The sequence below is a fragment of the Cataglyphis hispanica genome, chromosome 3 (genome assembly GCF_021464435.1).
Source record: "Cataglyphis hispanica isolate Lineage 1 chromosome 3, ULB_Chis1_1.0, whole genome shotgun sequence".
Taxonomy (NCBI): domain Eukaryota; kingdom Metazoa; phylum Arthropoda; class Insecta; order Hymenoptera; family Formicidae; genus Cataglyphis; species Cataglyphis hispanica.
Window position 1 is genome coordinate 7263459 of NC_065956.1, and position 21113 is coordinate 7284571.

At 33.5% G+C, this 21113-nt stretch overlaps 1 protein-coding gene across 4 annotated transcripts in view; it reads left to right on the forward strand.

Annotated features, from left to right (window-relative positions):
* The first annotated feature begins 2803 nt into the window (after positions 1 to 2803).
* The window catches only part of LOC126848122 (neurexin-1), a 203450-nt gene continuing 185140 nt past the window's right edge, over positions 2804 to 21113 (forward strand). For all 4 annotated transcript variants that reach the window (XM_050588724.1, XM_050588726.1, XM_050588728.1 and 1 more), the window contains exons 1-2: positions 2804 to 3674; positions 14191 to 14241. In XM_050588724.1, the coding sequence (XP_050444681.1) occupies positions 3066 to 3674; positions 14191 to 14241 (660 nt within the window). In that variant the 5' untranslated portion in view covers positions 2804 to 3065. The remainder of the gene's footprint in view (positions 3675 to 14190; positions 14242 to 21113) is intronic.

A 21113-nucleotide genomic window follows, 5' to 3' on the forward strand; every position in this document is an offset into this window, starting at 1 on the left:
TAAATATGACATTAAAATAGAGAGAAAATTAAATTTCCTGCGAAACGAGACATATGGCGATCTTTTTTTTCAAATATATTACATTTCTCTCTCTTTATATCTCATTCTTTTTGTGAATTTGATTGATAATGATGACAATTGATAATATCTTAAATGGTAACAAGATAGGAAATTCTCAATAATGTAAACCGTATTCATATTGTGTATTCATGTTTTAATATTTTTTGCGAATCTAATAACGGGGGATTGAGAAATAATATATAAAAACAAACGAATTTTTATTTCTGACAAGTTAACTTAATAATAAGTATAAGAATAAAGTTTGTTCTCTCTTTCACGATTTCTCATATATTCACGCAAATGTCTAAAATTGAAAATTTTATATGATCGATTAATTCCCGATATGATGTTTCTCTGTCGATTTCGAGAAACGAAACTCGTCATCGATCAACGATTCACGAAGCTGCTGAAGTTTTGCTGAAGGAATGTGCCACCCCGAGTGAATCGACACAGTCTCGGTTAAGAGTTCTTTCCGGTCTTCGACCGTGGATTCGCTCAACAATTTTTCAACGCTTCTCGTCGCTAACGTTTTCGCCGGAGGTGCACACCATCGCATTGTCCGCGTCCCTCCGCCACTCACGTCTGGCCCTAGTTTATACGGCGAGCGAACGGACAGACAGACAGACAGACAGGCACCGACATGAAGAGAACAACCCTCTCGCACCACCGTGCTTCCTTCCCTCTTCCTCGTCCGGTCTTCATCCCTGACGCGCGATTGCGCAGAGGAACGGCGCGAGGCGTCGGCGTCGACGTCGTCGTCGGCGTTGGCGTCGGCGTCATGCCGGGGGCGTCGCACCATCGTCATCGGCAGGCGAGCGTCCCGACCGAGCGTCGCTCTGTCTCGCCAAGCTAGTATCAAACCGGGAGTCGTCGAGAAGGTCGACTGATCCAACCTTCCGGGAATCTGTCAACTGATACCACGACCAGCTATCAGGACGATAAGGATTTTACGTGGATTTCGCGCGCGCGTTCGTCTTGTACGTTCAGTTTCGCCTCGGAGGGAGCCCTCCGGGTGGTGAAGAGCGAGAACGAGAGAGAAAGAGAGAGAGAGAGAGAGAGAAAAATGGAGCGCGCGACCGGATCGATCGCGATACGAACGGATGGCTGACTCGAGAGTGAACCGCGTTCAGGGTACTGGTCGTCTGACGGCTTGAATAAGCGATCCGTGCTGTGCCGGCGCCATTCGACGCCAACCACGAGCTCACCACGTCGGGAACGGCGTTGTCACGAACGTCGCCGTGCGATCATCCCCCGTGTCTCTCTCTCTCTGTGATTCTGCGTCGCGAGGCCGGGAGAGGGAGGGATACAGAGAGCTGGTGTGTGGTGAAAGTGCCTCATCGCGTGATTAGGTCGAGGTCGTGTCGCTGGGACCGCTCTCTATCCGGTGACCTTCGATGCTGGAGATGAAGCTCGTCGAGGTTAGATGACGTCCCTCGCGATTCCGGACTGATCTGCTGAGACCGCTTCGTGTTGCCGTTTCGCGAGCGTTTTTCCCGAAACGTATACGTATATACAGCCCACTAAAGGAGAAAGTGTGCCATCGCGACGCGACGTGTTACGAGACGACCCGAGGGAATCACTCGCTAGGCACCCTCGATACGAAGCAATACGGGGGATAACGGCTCCCTCGGCATCCTGCAAGTTGTTGTTTGGATTGCTGTGCGCAGTCAATCCGAGCAGTCTTCAAGAATCGTGAGAGACAGGAAGAAACTGAATGTCATTCTAACGATCCTTCAATAATTATTGAATTTTCCATTATCCTTATCTTTTCGATAGGATTTGCCGATTAGGCTCTCAAATAAATTGAAACTTTTTCAGTGAACTCGTGCGTATACGTGAATTATTTTATCATCAAGTCCTGAAGACTTAACTTTTTTTTTTATGTTAATGATTGTCATCTATCCAATAAATGCGGTGAAATTCTCGGAAATCAAAATCTTGGAAAAATAAAAAAAAAACGTTAACTGTAAGGGTAGAATTTTCTTCCTTGTAAAGGAAGAAAATTGCATTGTAAAAGTGATTAGAACGCATTGACATTATTTTTCTTCTTTCAAATGTATTTAAGTGACTGTGGCCAATTGATGATCTTCCGCAAAAAGATGTTAGTCATACTCGAAAAAGTTGCGTTATACTAATCAAACATTGCGTTAAATAAATATAAATATAATTAATGTTTTCTGAAAAAAGATACTGTCCTAATTTCTCACGCAATCTGTTTATTTTTTCGTACAAAAAAGAGATACAATAAACGTCTGATTAAAGCGTTTTCTCTTCAGGAAATTTTAATTATTACTGATTGATGCACAACTGAAAATTATATAAATGTTTTAATAAAGAAAAGAAGATTCTCGTCGAGTTTCCAATGCTTTTAGAGCGTATTCGAAACATATATATTTGACTTTTGATTCATGCAATTGACAGACTGAACCTGAAATTGAAAACATATCCAGAAATATCGATTTTTATTGAAGCAATGAATAAATTTCATTGAATAAAAAAAATTTTATTGAAGATAAAGCATAAAAGTATCATTTTATGAATTTATCAACAAAAATATCTTACAAGATTTGTTGAAGACGGTGTCGGGAAACGACCTTCCCGTTTTCAGATCTACTAATTTACTAATAAGATCAGGTTTACTAATAAATTACGAGAGCTGAAGAAAACGCTAATCGAAGACATTTCGAGATATTTACATTGCAAAAGAAAGACAGAAGTACGTACGAGAGAGAGAGAGAGAGAGAGAGAGAGAGAGAGAGAAACTTCTCGTACTCTCGCGAACCGCGTATCACGCCCACCACAGGTGCATCTCGCACGAATCGCGCGTGCGTGCTCACGTGCTCACGGATGCAGCAGCCGGGTGTCACAACGTGGCCGACGTCACGCACCCACGCTTCGGGCTCCTACGCGGGATGCGTATGAGCGCGTGACGTCATCGCGCTCCGATATCTGACGGACGAATGAGCAGGATCTAGCGGCAAGGATCTGGATTCAAGTGTTGAATCATGCGTCATCCCTCGCTTATACCGGCACCGCTTCTGCCGGTGGTGCTCCTGTTCGCCTGCCAGGTGGCCCGTTCGTTTGTCCTGGAGGGCTCCGCGACTAGTTACGCACAATTTCGCAAATGGAATGCCGGCCTGAACGGCACCCTGGAGTTTGAATTCAAGACCGAGCAGGGTAACGGGCTGCTGCTTTACACGGATGACGGCGGCACGTACGACTTCTTCGAGGTAAAGCTGGTCGAGAGCGCGCTCAGGCTGAGGTACAACCTCGGCGGCGGTGCACAGATTGTCACGGTTGGCCACGATCTCGGCGACGGTCATTGGCACAAAGTGCAGATCACCAGGTGCAACGAGAATACCACCCTGACCGTGGACGGTGTGAGCGCGGTATCCACGTCGCGCGGCAAGGAGTTCGAGTTCGGCAAGCTCGCCGGGAACTCGGACGTCTACGTGGGCGGTATGCCTAGTTGGTACAACAGCAAGCTCACACTGCTGGCGCTGCCCAGCGTGATATTCGAGCCGAGATTCAATGGATTTATTAGGAATCTCGTATACGCCGACGGCGAGAATACCATGCCCAGGAGGCAGGAGATGAAGAGTCGGGATGCCAAGGTATGCGACTGTTTCAAATCTCTGTCGTGTACGACACGTTACATTCAATTATTTATTTAGGCCACGAAATATTTCGATGATAAGGTTTTATAGAAAAAATACGCAATTTTTAACCTTGCAATTTTAGATCTAGATTTTCGCAGTTCTTGCAAATACTCTGTAACCGTAATTAGTGACGAGACTTTTGAAGATTTATCTTAAATGACGTCATAAAGAATTAATATTAATAATAATTAAATTACAAATGTGTTATAATATTTTTTATAGTTTTCTAAAATGGTTTATAATTTATGATATAGTGTCTAATTTTTTTGCATATATTTTGTTAAAACATTTCCGTAATATACGTAGCTGAAACAAGAGAAAAGGTTTTTTGCTAGCAGATCGAAGATCGCAAGCAGATTGGAAGGGTGCCAATCAGAATTATCTGACACTTCGATTTTGATAGCGAGCACAATCTCGCCAGTGCAATTATAACGAAAATCAAGAATATAGCTTAACTCGAGTTTTATAATTTGGAAAAATCAAACAATTCTCATTAATCTATTATACATATATTTCCGTATCACAGTTGATTTATTTTATCGTTATTATTCATTGACCAGTAAAATATTTGTCACGCATAATTTTTTATATTTAATATGCTTTTGTTTTTTTTTTTTTCAAAAAATACAATAGAAAGAATGAAAGAGGGAGAGAAACATAATTATGTAGCAAGAACTGTATCTAGATTTCTTTTTTATATTTTTATTATACTTTCTCAGCGCTTCCAGGTCTTGATATATATTTATTATAATAAATACTTATTTATTATAATAAATATTATTATAATAATTACTTATTTATATAATAAACATATTTACATAATAAAAATTTGTATTTTAAACAAATTGCAATTAAAATTGACATAAAGTAAAATCAAAACATTCTAATCAATATAAAAGCATCACCTTAATAACGGTGACTCGGCTGTCCTTTCAATTTTATTTTAATCAATGCATTATTAATTACATTAATTATTTATTCTTGTCATTTTGTTCGAAGAATCGATATGCGTGGTCGGAACAATAAAGTTGTTTCCAGCGGTGTCATTGACCGTGTGCAACAACGCGCGGCCGATGGCTGAGTCAGGTTCATCGAGAAATACTTGACGCGCTACGAGAAGCGCGTGCGCTTTGTCAGCGCGAAATCGAGACCTATCACTGACTTTCCCTATCTCAAACCGCACACAAGAGACTAAAAATAAATCTTTGCCATTTAGGGGGTTTTTCCGTGCCGTTTTATCGTCCACTTCCGACGATCGATACTCCCTTCATTATTTGGGAGGATGAGAAAGGGACATCTTTGGGATAACAACATCCTTTTTTCCTTGATTTTTATGTGCAATAATTAGCAGACGTGCTATTGAGTAAGGATTCCAGTCTTCCGGAGATATTTTTCCAATTTTTTAAAAGTTTTATGAAATTTTTTATCTATATAAAGTACTGTTAATTGTTGGATATTTATTATTCAAGAGATTTCTAACTTTATAATATTATGTACAATTAAACTCGGTGAAAATGTTATTATTTTAATACTTAATATTATAATTTGATTACAATTGATTGAAGAATAATATTGAAACAATACTAATATTAACTGTCGAGGCAGAAAAGTATATGTGTCTTGTAGATGAATAAAGACGATTTCTTCTCTTTTCCATACACTATATAATACGTTCCATTACATGCGCCTGTCTGCTGGCACCCCATGACGGAATTTATTACGTGTTATCGTAGAAGCAAGCTCTCAGTTCATATTTCTCTCAATGGCCATCTGCCAAGAATTCCTCTATCTGCTCTCTTTGGTGTTTCTCGCTTTATATGAATATCCTTGGAATCTTGTATCTCATTCCGAAAGTTATCTTGTAGACTATTTAGCAAATATTAGTTAGACATACTTACTGGACATGCTCGTTATTCGTAATGATAATCGATATTTTGACATTGATATTATTTTGATGATAATACTTGTCAATTTTTGTGTTTAATATAAAGATTCAAAAAATAATTAAAATATTCTTTTGGGGATATTTTAAAAATACGAGCTTCAATTTCGAGAGAGAAAATTCTGTTTAGAAACAATAATTTTATTAAAATGTTGACGTGACTAATTTTAAACGCTAAGTTATTATATCAATCTAGAGCAATTAAGCTGCAAACTGTTCTAGAAATAGAAAAGAACTCAATTTTTATATTTTTCTTTTCTTTTCTGTACAAATTTTATTCTATATATATATATTTAGGTAGAAGCAAAATATTTTTATTGTCCTAGATCGGGTATATTTTACACTCTTCGTAGAATGTCGTTGAGTAGGACATTGTATTTGTAAATTTAGTCACCTCGTTGCTCGATTGGCCACATGCGGTTACGATGCGCGTATCCGCCTGCGATTAGATAAGGCGACAAATCGAGAATATCCGTCAGGAGGATCGCCATACGATTACCGCTGCAACGGTGTAACCCGGTGGACGTTATCGTCCTCTGTACATCCATACGTGACGTTGCAGCAACACAGATAGATAACCTAGATCTATCAATGTACGCACAAGAAATTTACGTACGAGCGGCATTATTATTTTAATTACTCGCTCGCTTACTCGTCTGGCAAAATTTCAACAAGATATTCCGTTAATAATACTGGCGAAAAAAATTTCGCGTCAACGGAGATCCGAATTTTTTCCCAAAAATTTGTAGTGATATAGCCATAATTATTATTCTCACTCTAGCCTTTGATAATCTGTTTTTCTTTTTTTAATCTTTATTACAGCGTTCGCATTTACATATACATTGTCCTGCGTTATTCGAGCAGAAAAGATAAGTCTTGCTGCAGGTTTTTCTTGGTCGGCAGAAAATCACCATTTCCGCGCGAAACGCCTTTCCAACACTGATTGCTTCGTGTTAATATTATTTTTTTTCTGTCGTTAACATTGTAATGTACGCGCGGCACGAAAAGCGATTATCAGACGGGGAATAAGCGCGATTACCGGGGCTTGCTACAAATGACTGTCGTGGAAAAAGCGAGCAATTACACATAGGAAGCAATTATTTCGTACCTGTTACACTTTCGCCGTGACTGAATTGTGTACAAAATAAATTATATAAATAGTCACCAGATAGATAGAGAGAGAATGAAGAAAGGATGTTATTTATGTGCAGGCGCTTTATGACGTCATATCTCGAGCAATGCCACTAATTACAGAAGAGATAATGTAGTTAAAATAGTTTTGCTGTATAATATTTATTTTATCTTTGTATTAACTATTCCTTATATATTAATTACTTACAAGAATTAAAATTGGTTTAAAAGTAATTTTTTAAAAATGTACGTAAAATAAACAACAACACACAATTAAATAACAATATATAAAAAGAAAAAAAATTTAATAATATAATAAACTTCTCGGTGTCTTTAATTCTGATATATTTGTAGAGCTCAATGTTAAAAAAAGAGCTAATAAGTAATTGCAATCCGTCAATGTATAAATGATTGAATGAAATTGATGTTATGAATTAAATGAGAAGATAATTTAATTAATTTGTGTAATATATTGCATATAGAATCGCGCAATAGGGATTCGCGCGAAAGTTATTTCGCGATAACATTGCACATGTTTAAAGAAATGTATTGCATAATGGAAAACAATCAATTTAGATCTTTATCGGATAATTATGTTGAACGACAAACCTCGTACAGTATTAATTACAGGGTAGGTACGCCAATACGTACAGCCACACTCGGGCGAAATATATCGAGCATATATACATGATGGGCACGGTGAAGGAAGCTTATCTGTATATATGCTTATCTGTATATTGTACATATAAGTAAAATGCACTTTAACAATTGCATAATATGTCAGAATTATAAATATTAGATAATTATAAACGATTTTAGTTTGATTTTTGATAGCTATAGTTGACATCATTAAAAATTACGAAAACATTGCTTGTTTAAAATATTTATGTAATTTGTATTGTGTTGAAAGAGTGACAGATAATTTAGCTGTCATTTAAACGAGGAATTACCTTGCTTTTGTCGGGATATTCAAATAACTGAAATAATCTTTGAAGATAATTACGGGGATACAAATTCTGCATTTCACATAGTGTTATTTAAGTTTTGAAATAATTTAAGCGTTTCAATTATCTTGCGTAGCATTTCCAATGTGTATAAAGAGAACACAATAATTAGCAAAATAGTAGGAAATAGTTTGCAAAATTTGGAACAAAATAAACTTAATTTTTTCGATCAATCGTACTCTGGTTATTGGATTTGTGATGATTTTGTTTGTAGATTACACTAAATTCAAATTTACGAATATAGACATAGAAAAATGCTAAAACATTGTTCAAATTTCTGAATATTGAACATTTAATTTTTGTTTCAATACATAGACATATTTATCATTTTATTTAAAAACTGACTGCTTGATGTTTCATCTAAAACTGAAAATTTTGAAGTCATCCAAGAAATAAAAATATAGATCAAAAAATAATTGTATTATTATAATTTTATTTAAATTATTAATATTTAATATTTAATATTAATATATAAATTATTAATAAAATTTTTGAATATTTTATTTATATTATTACATAATACAATATTATTATAATGACATATTTTTCTCTCATAAATATTTAAAAAAAAAGGAACATGACGTATATATATATAAAGTTTGATTTTTAATATTTTATTTAATATCTAAATAAATTTTTATTATTTCATTAAACACAAAGAAAAAAATACCTGATTAGAATGATCATTAATTTGTGGCTATCAATCAATGTCGAAGGAAAAACTTGTTATAACACCAACATTATTTCTCCCTGCGCTATTAATCACACTTATCTTTTTTTCTTTCTGTTTTCCGATCTAACATTCTCGAAGCCGCAGCGTAAATCGAAAGACGGTCGTCTAAGCAATAGAAAATATCGCGTTTCATTAATTATATGCTTGCTTGACGCAGATGAGGCTTTTTTTGCTCGACCGTATTTCTTCGCATGTAATCATGCGTTGAGTGACGTAAATGACTATACAGCGTTTATTATGTTGACTGCTGCGATTTATGAATGCGCGAATTGATAACTAATGAGATATGATGTCCCGTCGAATCACAAACACGATATCTGACTAAAACGGACATAGTATGAATATACCTCTCATTAAGCTTATCATAATAAATAATCATGATGCAACAGAATAACTGCTAACTAAACTAAACTAAGCGTTTAGTCTGTATATTGAATGGAGTAAAAAAATTATTTAAATTGAAAGTATTTTAATTTATTTTACAATTGTCAGATTTAAATGAAAATTAACAAGGCGTAAATTTTAGATATCCTTCTAAATCAATACTAATTTAAAACTTATCGACGATTATATTTCTTTGGACAAGCTAAAAGTTAAAGTGATTTTCATCCGCAATGATATTTGGTCAAATGTATGAGAGAGCTGAAACGTGCCGTAATAATTAATCGAGAAACTCGTTAATGAAGGCGGCTGAACGAAAATTCCGCATGTCGAGATAAATTTCGTTCGTACATCCTCGCAAATAACGAATACGTATCTAGGTGATGTAACGAACAAGTGCATATATACGGATAAACGTCGTACACAATCTCACCGCGAAAATCGAGGACGTATAGAATTGCCCAGTGCAAAAGTTTGTGCTTCTGTAACGATCCACGTTTAATTAATTTTTATAATATGATTGTATCCAGTTATCTGTCGGTGGTGGTCGTTATGCACGCATACATTGCTACGTATATAAATGTGATGTAATGTAATATAATGTTGCAATTTTAATGGCCAGCTGTGTACATAAGTAATTTTATACATTTAATTATTTTATTATTGCATTATTTATAATTTTAATTTATCTGCACGGAAATGTAAAAATAATATAAAGTGGATACTTTGCACGTTCCAATACGTGAGAAATATATATAATCATTTCGATTTTGATTCAATAAGGAGAAATATGCATATTTTTCTGTGCATGATGCGTATAGTGAAATTTTACAAATGTCATATGAATTATTAAGATTTTTTTTAATAAATCTTAACAAGAATAAACTAAATACATATACTAAATATAATATATTTATATGAATGTTATTGTTTTATCCATGACAAAATAAAAATAAATGATAAATAAAAATAAAAATTGTATTAAATTAATATCAAGACACATTTTATACCCGGAGAATATTTATATCATCGTTTTTTTTTCTTCATATAATCTGATTTAATATTATCTTTATTCATGATTATTACATATTAATTTTTATATTTAGAGAGAGTTGCTGTTAATATTGTTAGTGAAAATTTTTACCGCGACTATATCTTTTACATATCCTGAGAACGTAATAGTAGACGATCGATGACATAATTAAATTGCGCCCGCGCTGTTGAATTTAACTCCAAGATTAACAGAAATTTATATTTACATTTAATCAATTATTGTGAAAAAATTTCTATACGAGCGGAACAAGTAGATTTATCGCTTTTGTGTGTGTATATTCAAAATAACAGAATATTATCTCCATTATAATGAACAGATTTATATATAATAATAACGAAATTTTCAGAATTGTGAATCCTACTGTAATAAATCCACGTGAAATTGAATTTCTATATAATTTTTTGTTTTAATTAAAATGTATTTTTGTCTCTTTTTATGACACGCACGATTGCTGTTCGTCCTGGATAACGTAGCAGGCATCCATTCAAACGGATGGCTCGGACATATGCCAGCTGTGGGGGTGGGGGGAAGGGGGAGGATAGAAGCGTAAATGTAAGGGGAGTGGTTGTAAAAGTGAATTAATTTCTGTTGAGCGAGGTGACGGTCGACCATTCCTATCAACGACCAAAAATGAAAATCCTTGTTGACACAGGCCTTTCAATGATTTACTGCCAGCGAAGTTTGTGTCAATCGCTGGTAAACATTGCACGGTGATGCCATTCATGTTAATCGATTGCGTTCTAAATTACTTATAGTTTATGTAAGCAGTTTACGGAGACGAATTTGCCTTGTCACATTTGCATTATTATTCAGAATATTATTATGCGAGAACTGACCGATCAATATTGCCGTTCCTTTAAAGACGTCTCGGCGACGGCATTTTTTTCTTTCAAAATTCAAAACACAATGTCAATGTCTAATTTCGTTGACAGAAGTGCTAGCGATTGAATGACCATCGGAGTAGGTGATCGGAAATCGATTCGAGAAATCGTCACGAACATACGTCGTAATCTAGGCTACACAATTCGGTATTTACGGTCGGTCGTTAATATCGCGCGAACGAGAACGTTTCGCATATTAAGAGCGTTTTTTAAAAAATCCAATATTTTTACGTTCGAGCCAGATTGTGGTTGCACATTCTTTTTATAAGACTCTCTAAAATAGCGAAAAAGATTTTATTTAGATTTTATTTATATTTTATAAAGAGTGCTTTTTCACGTTATTTATATTTACATTTTTATATATTCATATTTTCTAAAATAGAGAAAGAGCGAATATGCTTATATTTGTTTTATTTATATATTTAACGATATCTATAATTAAATTATTCTTTTTTATTTCATAATCATTAAATTTGAATATTCTATTTTTAATAAATAAGAGGTAGATTTCATACTTTTTTGAAAATTGAGTTTCTTTGATGAATTGATTTTTTTTTTTTTTTACTTTTGCGCGTTTTTTCCTATCATGCTTGTATTGTTACTTATGTTAGTAATGAGAAAAAAATGATACAGTGTACGTGTGTGTGTATATGAATCGCTCTTTAGCCTTGAACGCGTATAATAATAAAAGATCGCGCGGCGAAGGGCAAAGGGAACGGCGAGAAATAGCATCTCGGCGGCTTTTAGGTGGTGAGAGCGGACGAAGACGTATCGATTATCTCGCTCGACTTTGCGCAAACGAGACCGCATCGCAGCACGAAGCGTGATCGAAGATAAAACCGTTCTAGACGGAAAGAGGGAGTAGTTCAAGTCTTCCCCGTAGAACTTTTTTCCGCCTTCCAAGGATAAAACTCCGAAGAAGACTTAATCATCGCAAAGCGTGGACCGTGCGAAGGAATAAAGTGCTGTTCTCCCTCTTGTCGACCGTGAATCTTTCGTGAAAAGAAGCTGCGACGGCAACAGTGAAAGATTGAATTATCATTTGTTAGAAATTATTATGTTTGTTCTGCACGAGAAATAAATATAAATTAATACTGTAAATAAATTAAATAATTTTTTATAATTTTTCTCTTATAAACTGAAGAAACGTGAAAAAATTTTGCTTTCTCGCTTTATAAAAATCAATCTCTAAATGTTTTTCGAAATTTATATGTATATATTTCTTCTAGCATACTTTTCACTGCAACATTTTATGCGTACCTTTACGAAGTGATTGATTTTAACAATTTTATTTATTATTTATAATATATTATATACCCTCTCTCTCTCTTTCTCTCTTTTTCTCTTTTTAGATTGAAATAACTAAAAGGATACATACTCACACACACACATATATCACAGTACGGTTATTTTTAAATTATTTGACAGAACTAGAAAAGGCAGTATATATATATATATATATATATATATATATATATATATATAACCGGAAGTAGTATGTCCGAGGAATATGGTAGAAATTCCACCAGAAGCGGAAAGCAATTCTATTCTTCCGTTGCGACCGCTCGGCAAATCATCGACAAAACCTGGCGCCCTTCTTTTGCGCCCTTTTCTCGTAACTCGTTCACGTTCCAAATATCGTTTTGAATTTCACATTTTTGACAGGAACATTGCATTTCAGCGGACAAAATATATGCAAAATGCTAATGTAAATTTCATATGAATTTGCTAAAGTCCCTTTTCCAATGAGTTTGTAAAAGAAATTAAAAAATGTAGAATTATATCTTATTTTTTGAAATTACATTCTGCAATTTGGAGAGAAAGAAATCTAAATGAAAATTAAAAAAATAATTATTTTATGAATAAACTGCTTGTATACACAATATTAATAAAACGAAATGATAAGAAGATGTTTATCGAATGTATTAATAAAAAATTGTTTACATTCGAAGAGTTAAAAGGGTGAAAAACATTTTAATGTGGAAAAAAATTTCTGTCTCGTTGTTCAGTGACATTTCCACATGGCAAAGCCATTCCACTCGGTTATCCGCGCATTAAACTCGTCGCGTGCACGTCGTACGCATAGAAATCGCGCACGAGCGCTCAACATATTTTTACTTGTCCGTCACGATAAAACAATAAACCGCATTTGTGGTATTTGTGTATGACGGCTATAGTTGCTCGTGGTGAACTTCTCGCGTTTTGGAATGACGCTCGTTTCGTTCGCACGCACAAGCGGACAGAAAAGCCGAGCGGTTTTCTTCCATCGTTAAACCATACACTGTAATAAACAGACACGAACTGGACCAAAGAACACTTATTGATATGTCGATAACTTTTTTTTTTTTCAAATTTTACGATAATGGTATTTAGTCCGTGAAATGTTGAAATTATTTTTTTTTTTTTAATTTCTTACATACAATGACATGGATATAATTCTCAATTTACTATATATATTTATATTTCGATTTTTTGATCTTATAAAATTTTTATTAATCGAAAGATTAATATTTATATAATCTCTAAGCTAACGTGTAACATAAAAATCATCACGTGCTATCTAGATGCGTACATTTTAAAATGAAGTCTATTATAATAACAAATGTTATGTAAAAAAGCAAATAATTAGATATTTGACATTTTTCTAGCCAAATATTCATTTATTTTCAAAGTATAACCATTTATTCTCATGTATAATTTAAAAACAGTTAACATGATTGTAATTTTAATATATTTTTAATCTTATATTGTAGTCCAAAAACTATCTTGTTGATTTGTACAAATAAATCTTCCCATAACATTATATATTTTAACACATAAAAGAATGTTATGTAAAATGTCATGTATTACTTGAGCATGTGCAATTACGCCGGTGAGACGAGAATTAATATAATCGCGGTATATAAATTCCAAATTATGAATTTTTATATTGATCGCTAAATTCTTTCAATATATACAGACATAATTTTATAATATAGTTGCATAAGCTGAAAGACACTTTTTTGATAAGGCATTCGTGGCAGAGCGTTTACTGTACATTCTCCAAAGACCGCTATCGTACGAATCTCAAATACAGTTTATGCTGTTTACTATGCTATCTACTGTTTATTAGGCCATAAAACCAATCTATCACCCATCTGGTTCTCATACTTTTCTCATAAAAATGTTTGTCAGCATACTAACTATGATCTATGCTGCAGAAATCTCTATATTAAAATAATTTTTCTTTGAAATATTCCGTGTCCTTGAATTATTATTAAATATAATGATTAGAGAGAGATAGAAGATTGTTATATAATATATTTATTATATTATATTATTTATAATATATTATATGTATTTCAGTGTGGCAGCTTCCCGTGTATCGAGAACGTCAACAAACGCAAATCATCGAGGGTGAGTAATATAATTTTCCTCTCAAAGAATCTAGTGTTTACAATGTCACGTCAGATAATATAGTAAGTATACATAAATGGAAGAGTCGGTTTAGAAAAAAAGCTTCTAAAGATAACGAACTCTTTTAGCTTTGCGTTTAAAAAAAAAAAGAGATTGGAAAACAGTTGCATATAACGATGAAACAATCACCAGGTATTACACGCAATTTAAAAAAAATGCCGCCGCAAGTGATTGGCAATAAGAGCCGTTGCAGAGAACAACGAGTATTATTCTTTTATTTTTTGTAATGGACGTGCCATAAAGCTACGCGCGCGATAAAGCCGGCAAACAGATTTCATACGCGAGCGAATATCGGGGGTTGCCTCGCGGGACGCGTTACATCCGATATATATATATCGGCTTCTCTTGCCGACGCGTTGTTGTACAACAATTTTCGTTGCTCGGCACGCACATGGGGCTGCTTTCGCATTACGTGACACGGGACGGCCGGATTCAGGGTTTAATATCTCGTAAGACAACCGTACAACGCCGCGGATGCGTTGTACGCGCTGTGTTACGTTCGATCAGGCATGCTCCGAATTGCCGGTGACAAACAACACGCGGTTCCTACGTACATAACGTTGACTACGTGGTTAACTACGATCGTGGGTGTACCGTGGATGAACAAGTCAAATCGCTCCGACCTACCGTCGTAGATAGTATCGATGAACTATTAATTAGATTCAGGTAATTTGATTACACGACAAAGACGCCGCGAAGTCTGTCTCTGAAGGAAAGATCGAAGAATTTAACTCGCGAAAGTGTTTAGTCAAATTTTACCTCTATGTGCACTCATGAAAATATCAGGTAAATAATTATTTATCTGTTAAATGTTCAAGCTATTGCAAAAAAAAAAGAAAAAGCGATTTGGTGGATTATCATTATGTAACTATCAGAATAATGCAAATTTTATGAGAGACATATTGTGGAAACGACACATCTTCTCTCTAATGCGTGCATTGTATATTGCGTAACGCAGTTAGAGATATATTATACAGTGGTAATGGTATGTAAACAATACCAAATTATTCTCTCTATCTCTTATTCTTCTCATCTGCTTCTATCGTTTTATGCCTTGTTATTACGTCGAAATTAAATCTCTTTAAATCATATGCGTTGAAATTTACGTATTACAAGTAGTTAGTATAATCTAGCTACGGCAATCATAAATCTTCTGGAAAGGACAAGAGAAAAGAGCAAAAAATGAAAGAAAAGGAATGTACAGAAAAAGAGATTTGCTGGCACAGCATATTTTATGCTGTGTTTTTATTAGTTTAAAAATTCTTTGGAACGTTACCTTTCTTTATAATTTAAGATTCTTGATTAAGATTACATTATAATTAGCTTAAAAAAACAGTGCTTAAACTTAAAGTTAAATGATATAATTAGATTATAATATCTACATACTTGAAAATTAAATGAGAGATATTTCATAATCTTATATGTATATCTGATCTTTCGTTAATAAATGTATATTGACAACTTTGATATGTTACTTAATTTAACACATTCTGTAAACATGTAAATTAAAATATTATGCAAAATATTAAAAGATTAATGTTAATTATTTTTAAAATGCAATGACGTAATTTTTAAATAATGTAATAAAATTTTGTCTAATATATATGATAAATTAATAAATTTTAAGCAGATTGACATCTGTAGATATATATATATATATATATATATATATATATATATATATATATATAAATTTTAGAGATATTTTGAGACATAATATATAATATATAATTCCGATATATATATATATATATATAATTCCGATTTTTTATGTTATAATATTATATTTTATATACGATAAAATTAAAAATTGCTAAACAAAATTTGATAAAATATTTATTAAAAAATTTTTATTAAAAAACCACCAAGGTTTTTTTAAATTTGACGCGCAAAAGAAAAGATGGGAGTGTTTTTGAGCTCGAGACCTAATTTTCGTTTCTTCTAACAAGAAATCTTCGTATGAATCGGAGCATCTATATGCATAATCCTAATAGTTCTAACTCAATTTTGTCGAATCAGTGCCATTTCTAATACTGAATCGCTCAAGATATGGAAATCATTACGTGCGTTTTCCAGCTTGTTCGTAATCGCTTTACAAGATTCCTCGGAACCATAACATTAATGTTATCGATTGGACAGAGTGGATCGCATGTTCTCGAAAAGGATTCGAAATTATTCGTCGTTCTGTATAGAAAGTGGAGCGCGAAAAGGGAGACGGGTTGAGAGAATCGTTAGGAGAAATGAAAATAAATTGCCTAGCTGGGTAGATTCTAAGTAGGCCGTTGTGGCAATTTTTTTATTTTTTGAACACGCTTTGAAAAATGGTGTGCGATAAAAATGCAAGGTATTCATTACGTCGTTAGATGGCCGATTGTGCTTGTTAGGTTAATATATGCAAATTTGTTTGCTTGTTTTATTTATTTGTTTATGAGCAAAACTCTTTAGAGTGTTGATTAAGATTAATAAGTCTGATAGGATACTTCATGGAAAAGGCAAATTAATAAGAGAAATTTACCATCATTTTTTTATGAAAAATTTAAATAATTTTTATTAAAAAAACTCGTTTATGTAAAAAAAAAGAATTAATGACACGTGTATAACGAGCGACAGTTTGTTCTTTGTGAGGAATTTATTCAATTGCAGTCTCGTTTGTTCACGCGAAAATAGAAAATAGAGGAGATACAAAATATTTAATACTTCTCTTCTCGCTATAATTTCGTCGGATTTCAAAGCCAAGAATAGTTAGCGAAACTGAGAAAAGAATTTCGACTTCTCGAATTTATTTCACGCAACTCAAGGAGACTGATGTTAGGTATACCTTTCCAAGATAAATTAAAACGCAAAAATAGAGAGAACATCGATATTGAAGATCATATTATCCTTTATATTTGAAAGATACTACGGATTCCTTTCTAGTTCATGGACGAGTTTGTATTAAATTGCAAATTAACTTGCATAATGCAATTTTCAAAGAGACAAGATTACATTCTCTCTCTTCTGCGAGGAAAAGCTGAAGATTGACAAACATATTGTAAAGGTATCTTTATTTAGAAAAGATCTGAATAGTGAGAAATTGAAATAAATCATCAAATGTAATAATACTTCAATATTCTTTTTTCTTTAGTTTTAATAATAGACTTTCTTCTGAAAAATTAATATCGTTTGAGTGCAACTTTTCTTTACCAAAGATGTCGAGAATATTAATCGTTTACCGTAATTTTCCAATTTTCAATAGCTTCTAACTTTTTTAAATTTTAACCAATAAAATCAAAAAAATAAAAAAATTTTAATTATTTTTTTTAGATTTTTGTATTTAAATTTTACAAGTCACGTAAGAAAGTTTTTTTCAAAAATCTAAAATTATATATAGAAATTAAAATAAAATACTATATATAAAAATTTTGGATGGCAAAATTTATTATATTTTTCATATTCGGCATAATGTAAAATTTATCACACACATACTTATGAATGCTTATTATAACTGGTCTCTACGGATGATTGTTTTTAATGATAAAATATCTCTTGAGAGAGAAAACGAAAACGAGGGAGATAATAATAGTTTGCAAGGATATCAAAATAACGAGACTTATCGGAAAGCCCGAATGCATTGAAAGTAATAAGCTATCTTCTATCGCGAACTTTTCAATAATAAGAAAGTCTTTGATGCTTGGGCTGCCTTTTCACCGTTTAAATATTCATTCGTGCTTGGTAGACTCGCCAGCAAAAGAGTCTCTTAGTAATTTAGAGAATCGATTTAATACCCATCTTCGTCTGAAGATAAGTAATCTTGCGAGATTATTGTTCGCTCAATAAAACTGTCAAATATTAAACTCAGTTCTCATATAATGCGAGATTCTTTCGCGAAAGCCTCGACCCGGAGATATTTCATCTTGGATTTCATAGACGAATAAAAATTCGTTTAATAATACGGTAATATTGAGATGTAAATTTTACGATTAACACTCTTTTTTACGCCATCGATTGTTTTAACCTCGGATAAATTATAAATCAAAGCATGCAAGAGAAAAATCTCTTTTATATGATCAATTGAAGTCTTTTATCACTGAACAGCCATTTGCGATCTGCTCGCCTAACGGAAGCGCCAAAATCACGAATTCGCGTTTTCTTATTTCTTCTTCTTTGTCCTATAAAGCGTGGGCGTAAAGAGAAAAATAAGCTAGATGAGAAAATCGAATATCGATATGAAATTCCCCATTCAGACTCACCTTTGTAAGAAGTGCTACGTGATTTTATCTGCAGAAATGGAATGTAGCTAGATTAAGCCGGAATATAGTTGGATTAAGGTTCCACGATACCGCGAATCTAAACTTAACGGACGCGAAGAATAACGTAATACAATAGGAGGTTTCGTAGCGTTATCAATTATATATCGTTTTTTTTTTATAAATCTATCACATTTTTTCCAGTACATTAATGTATAAATATTAATGTATAAAAATTGATGTATTTTTTTTAACTACAATTTGATTTTAAGTAACTTAGGCACTAAAACATTTTTTTTTAAATATATCTCATTTTAAGCGAAATGTCGAATTCGCTGAAATTTTAAACAACATCTCTAACACAAAGGGTATTTGTCGGGTGCAACAAAGTTTCTGGCCTTTTTTTTTTTCTCGCAAAAGTTATTTCTATATTATCCTCTTGCAAAAATGCCCACTGATGGTCGATGCAGTAGAATGACTTCGGAATTCAATTTACAAGCTAGCGGCAACACCGGTGCTTTAAAACGGCATGCTTCAAAGTGGACACGTAATATCCGTCGGATCGATTAACCAGTACACGACATTTTATAAAAAAAAAAAAAGAAGATTCGATTTATTACGTAACACCACTCGTTTTAAACAAGCTCGATGAAGACTGTCGTGACTGCCTCTTGCGTTCCCATAATCATCGAATCGCTGCCTAGCGCGTGCAATACAATAGCTTATCGATCAAAATAGAATCCGTAGATGTTGCATATAGCATGCGCAACGCAATATCCGTTAAGCAAGATAATTGGTTCATATTTCATGTTAATCTTTTGCTACGGATATAAAAAAATAAAATACTTTTTTTTTATAATGTTGTTTTTTTTTTTTTTTTCTTGACGATAAATCTTGACTTAAAATTTTTCAATGCTAAAACATTAAAGAATAATTTCCGAGATAAAAAACTCGGATTAACTACAATATTACACTGACTCAGTTTTGTATTGAAAATAGAATCATCAGAAAGCGCGAAGTTCTAGAACGTGACATAGATATATAAAAAAATTTCTGGATCACTCATTAATCATTTAACCTTCAGCCCGCTTCATTTTGTCACCGATGCGATCGTGCCTCGTTCACTCTAGATTGAGATGAATCTCAAGGTGGCGCAAATTAAATTCGAGTTTCATTATTCATCCTGGACGGGTAATGTGGCTCCATTAAAAACGTATTAGAATCGTTCCGCGTACGAGCGCCGACAAAAGATCTCTATGGAAAGTGCCAACAATTTATTAGCGCGTAATCGCCCACCTTCGTTTTTAATCCATTAAAAACAGCGCGTTTGTTATTTCCATCGTGCCGGTGAATCTCCTCCGCGGCGATGGGCGAAATAACGACGGTGAATATTCGCGAGATTATTATACGTTGTACCTGGATTCGATTAAATACATAGATGGAGAAGGTTTTTCCACTTCGGTTATCGACTTGCATGGGATTCTGCTCGAATCGAATAATCCATCGAAAAAAAAATAAAAAAGAAAACAAAATAAAACTACACGTTTATAATTTGCAAAATTGAAATGAATTATTCTTATCGATTGTGCCGGTCTTTCTCTTTTAATTCTGGCCATTATATTACATAATTTTTGCGAAAAATGCATTCATATTTTTTGCAAAAGATAGAATCGTTATTAAGATACCGTTCGAAATTATTTAATTGGTAAAGAGCGGCAAAATGAAAAAAAAAAAATACGTTTCTATTTTAATGGCGCAGCATCAGGATTAAGATTGAAGTCGACAAAATAATCGAGAAACATATTTCGTGATACATATTTCACGAATTAACATGTCAATTCCAATTTGTTCCTTTTTTATTTTATACTCGTTATTTATTAGGGCGTGATAATTGGACAAAAATTGATAGGAGCAAATTAAAAAAACTTATAATTATGTCAACGATTATTTGTACGTAATATCTCTTTCATCGTGGAAAAGATTTTTTTCTCTTGTTATGAAGCAGACATTGTGTTAATAAACATGCACAACTGCACAATTTGTAGCGTTAGTTGTGTAAATGTAGGTAATAATTCTCTGACGAAAGGAGGTAAGACGTGCACATCATGTGTGCAAATGCGACTACGAGTTCACAGAGAATCGAGGCTGATTCCGCAGGCATGTTCGCACTACTTCAACAGCCGCTAACCGCTATTTCATTAACGTGCATTCGGTGATATATGCGTGCGTTTGCGAGTCTGAGGGGAACGTATTAATTAAGGCATACGAGAACTTATTCGCATTCAAAATCCAATCAGTCGAAATTATAAGCATTTCCATTAATAAGAAGATTTGGCTTAATAAGACGATTTTGGTAACACTTGTGTATACACGCAACATTATGTATTAGATAAATTATATGTTATAAAAATAATGATGCCGCAGTTTGCAAAAATTTCTACGAGAATGTAGGATATTTTAAATTTTTCTTATATTTATTCATTAAAATCAAATAAAATTAGTTTTAAAATTCGTAGTATTTTTTGTTATCTTACTAGCTTTTGTGTTTTTGTGTTTTGCCATTTTTCTTCATCTTTATCTTTTCTT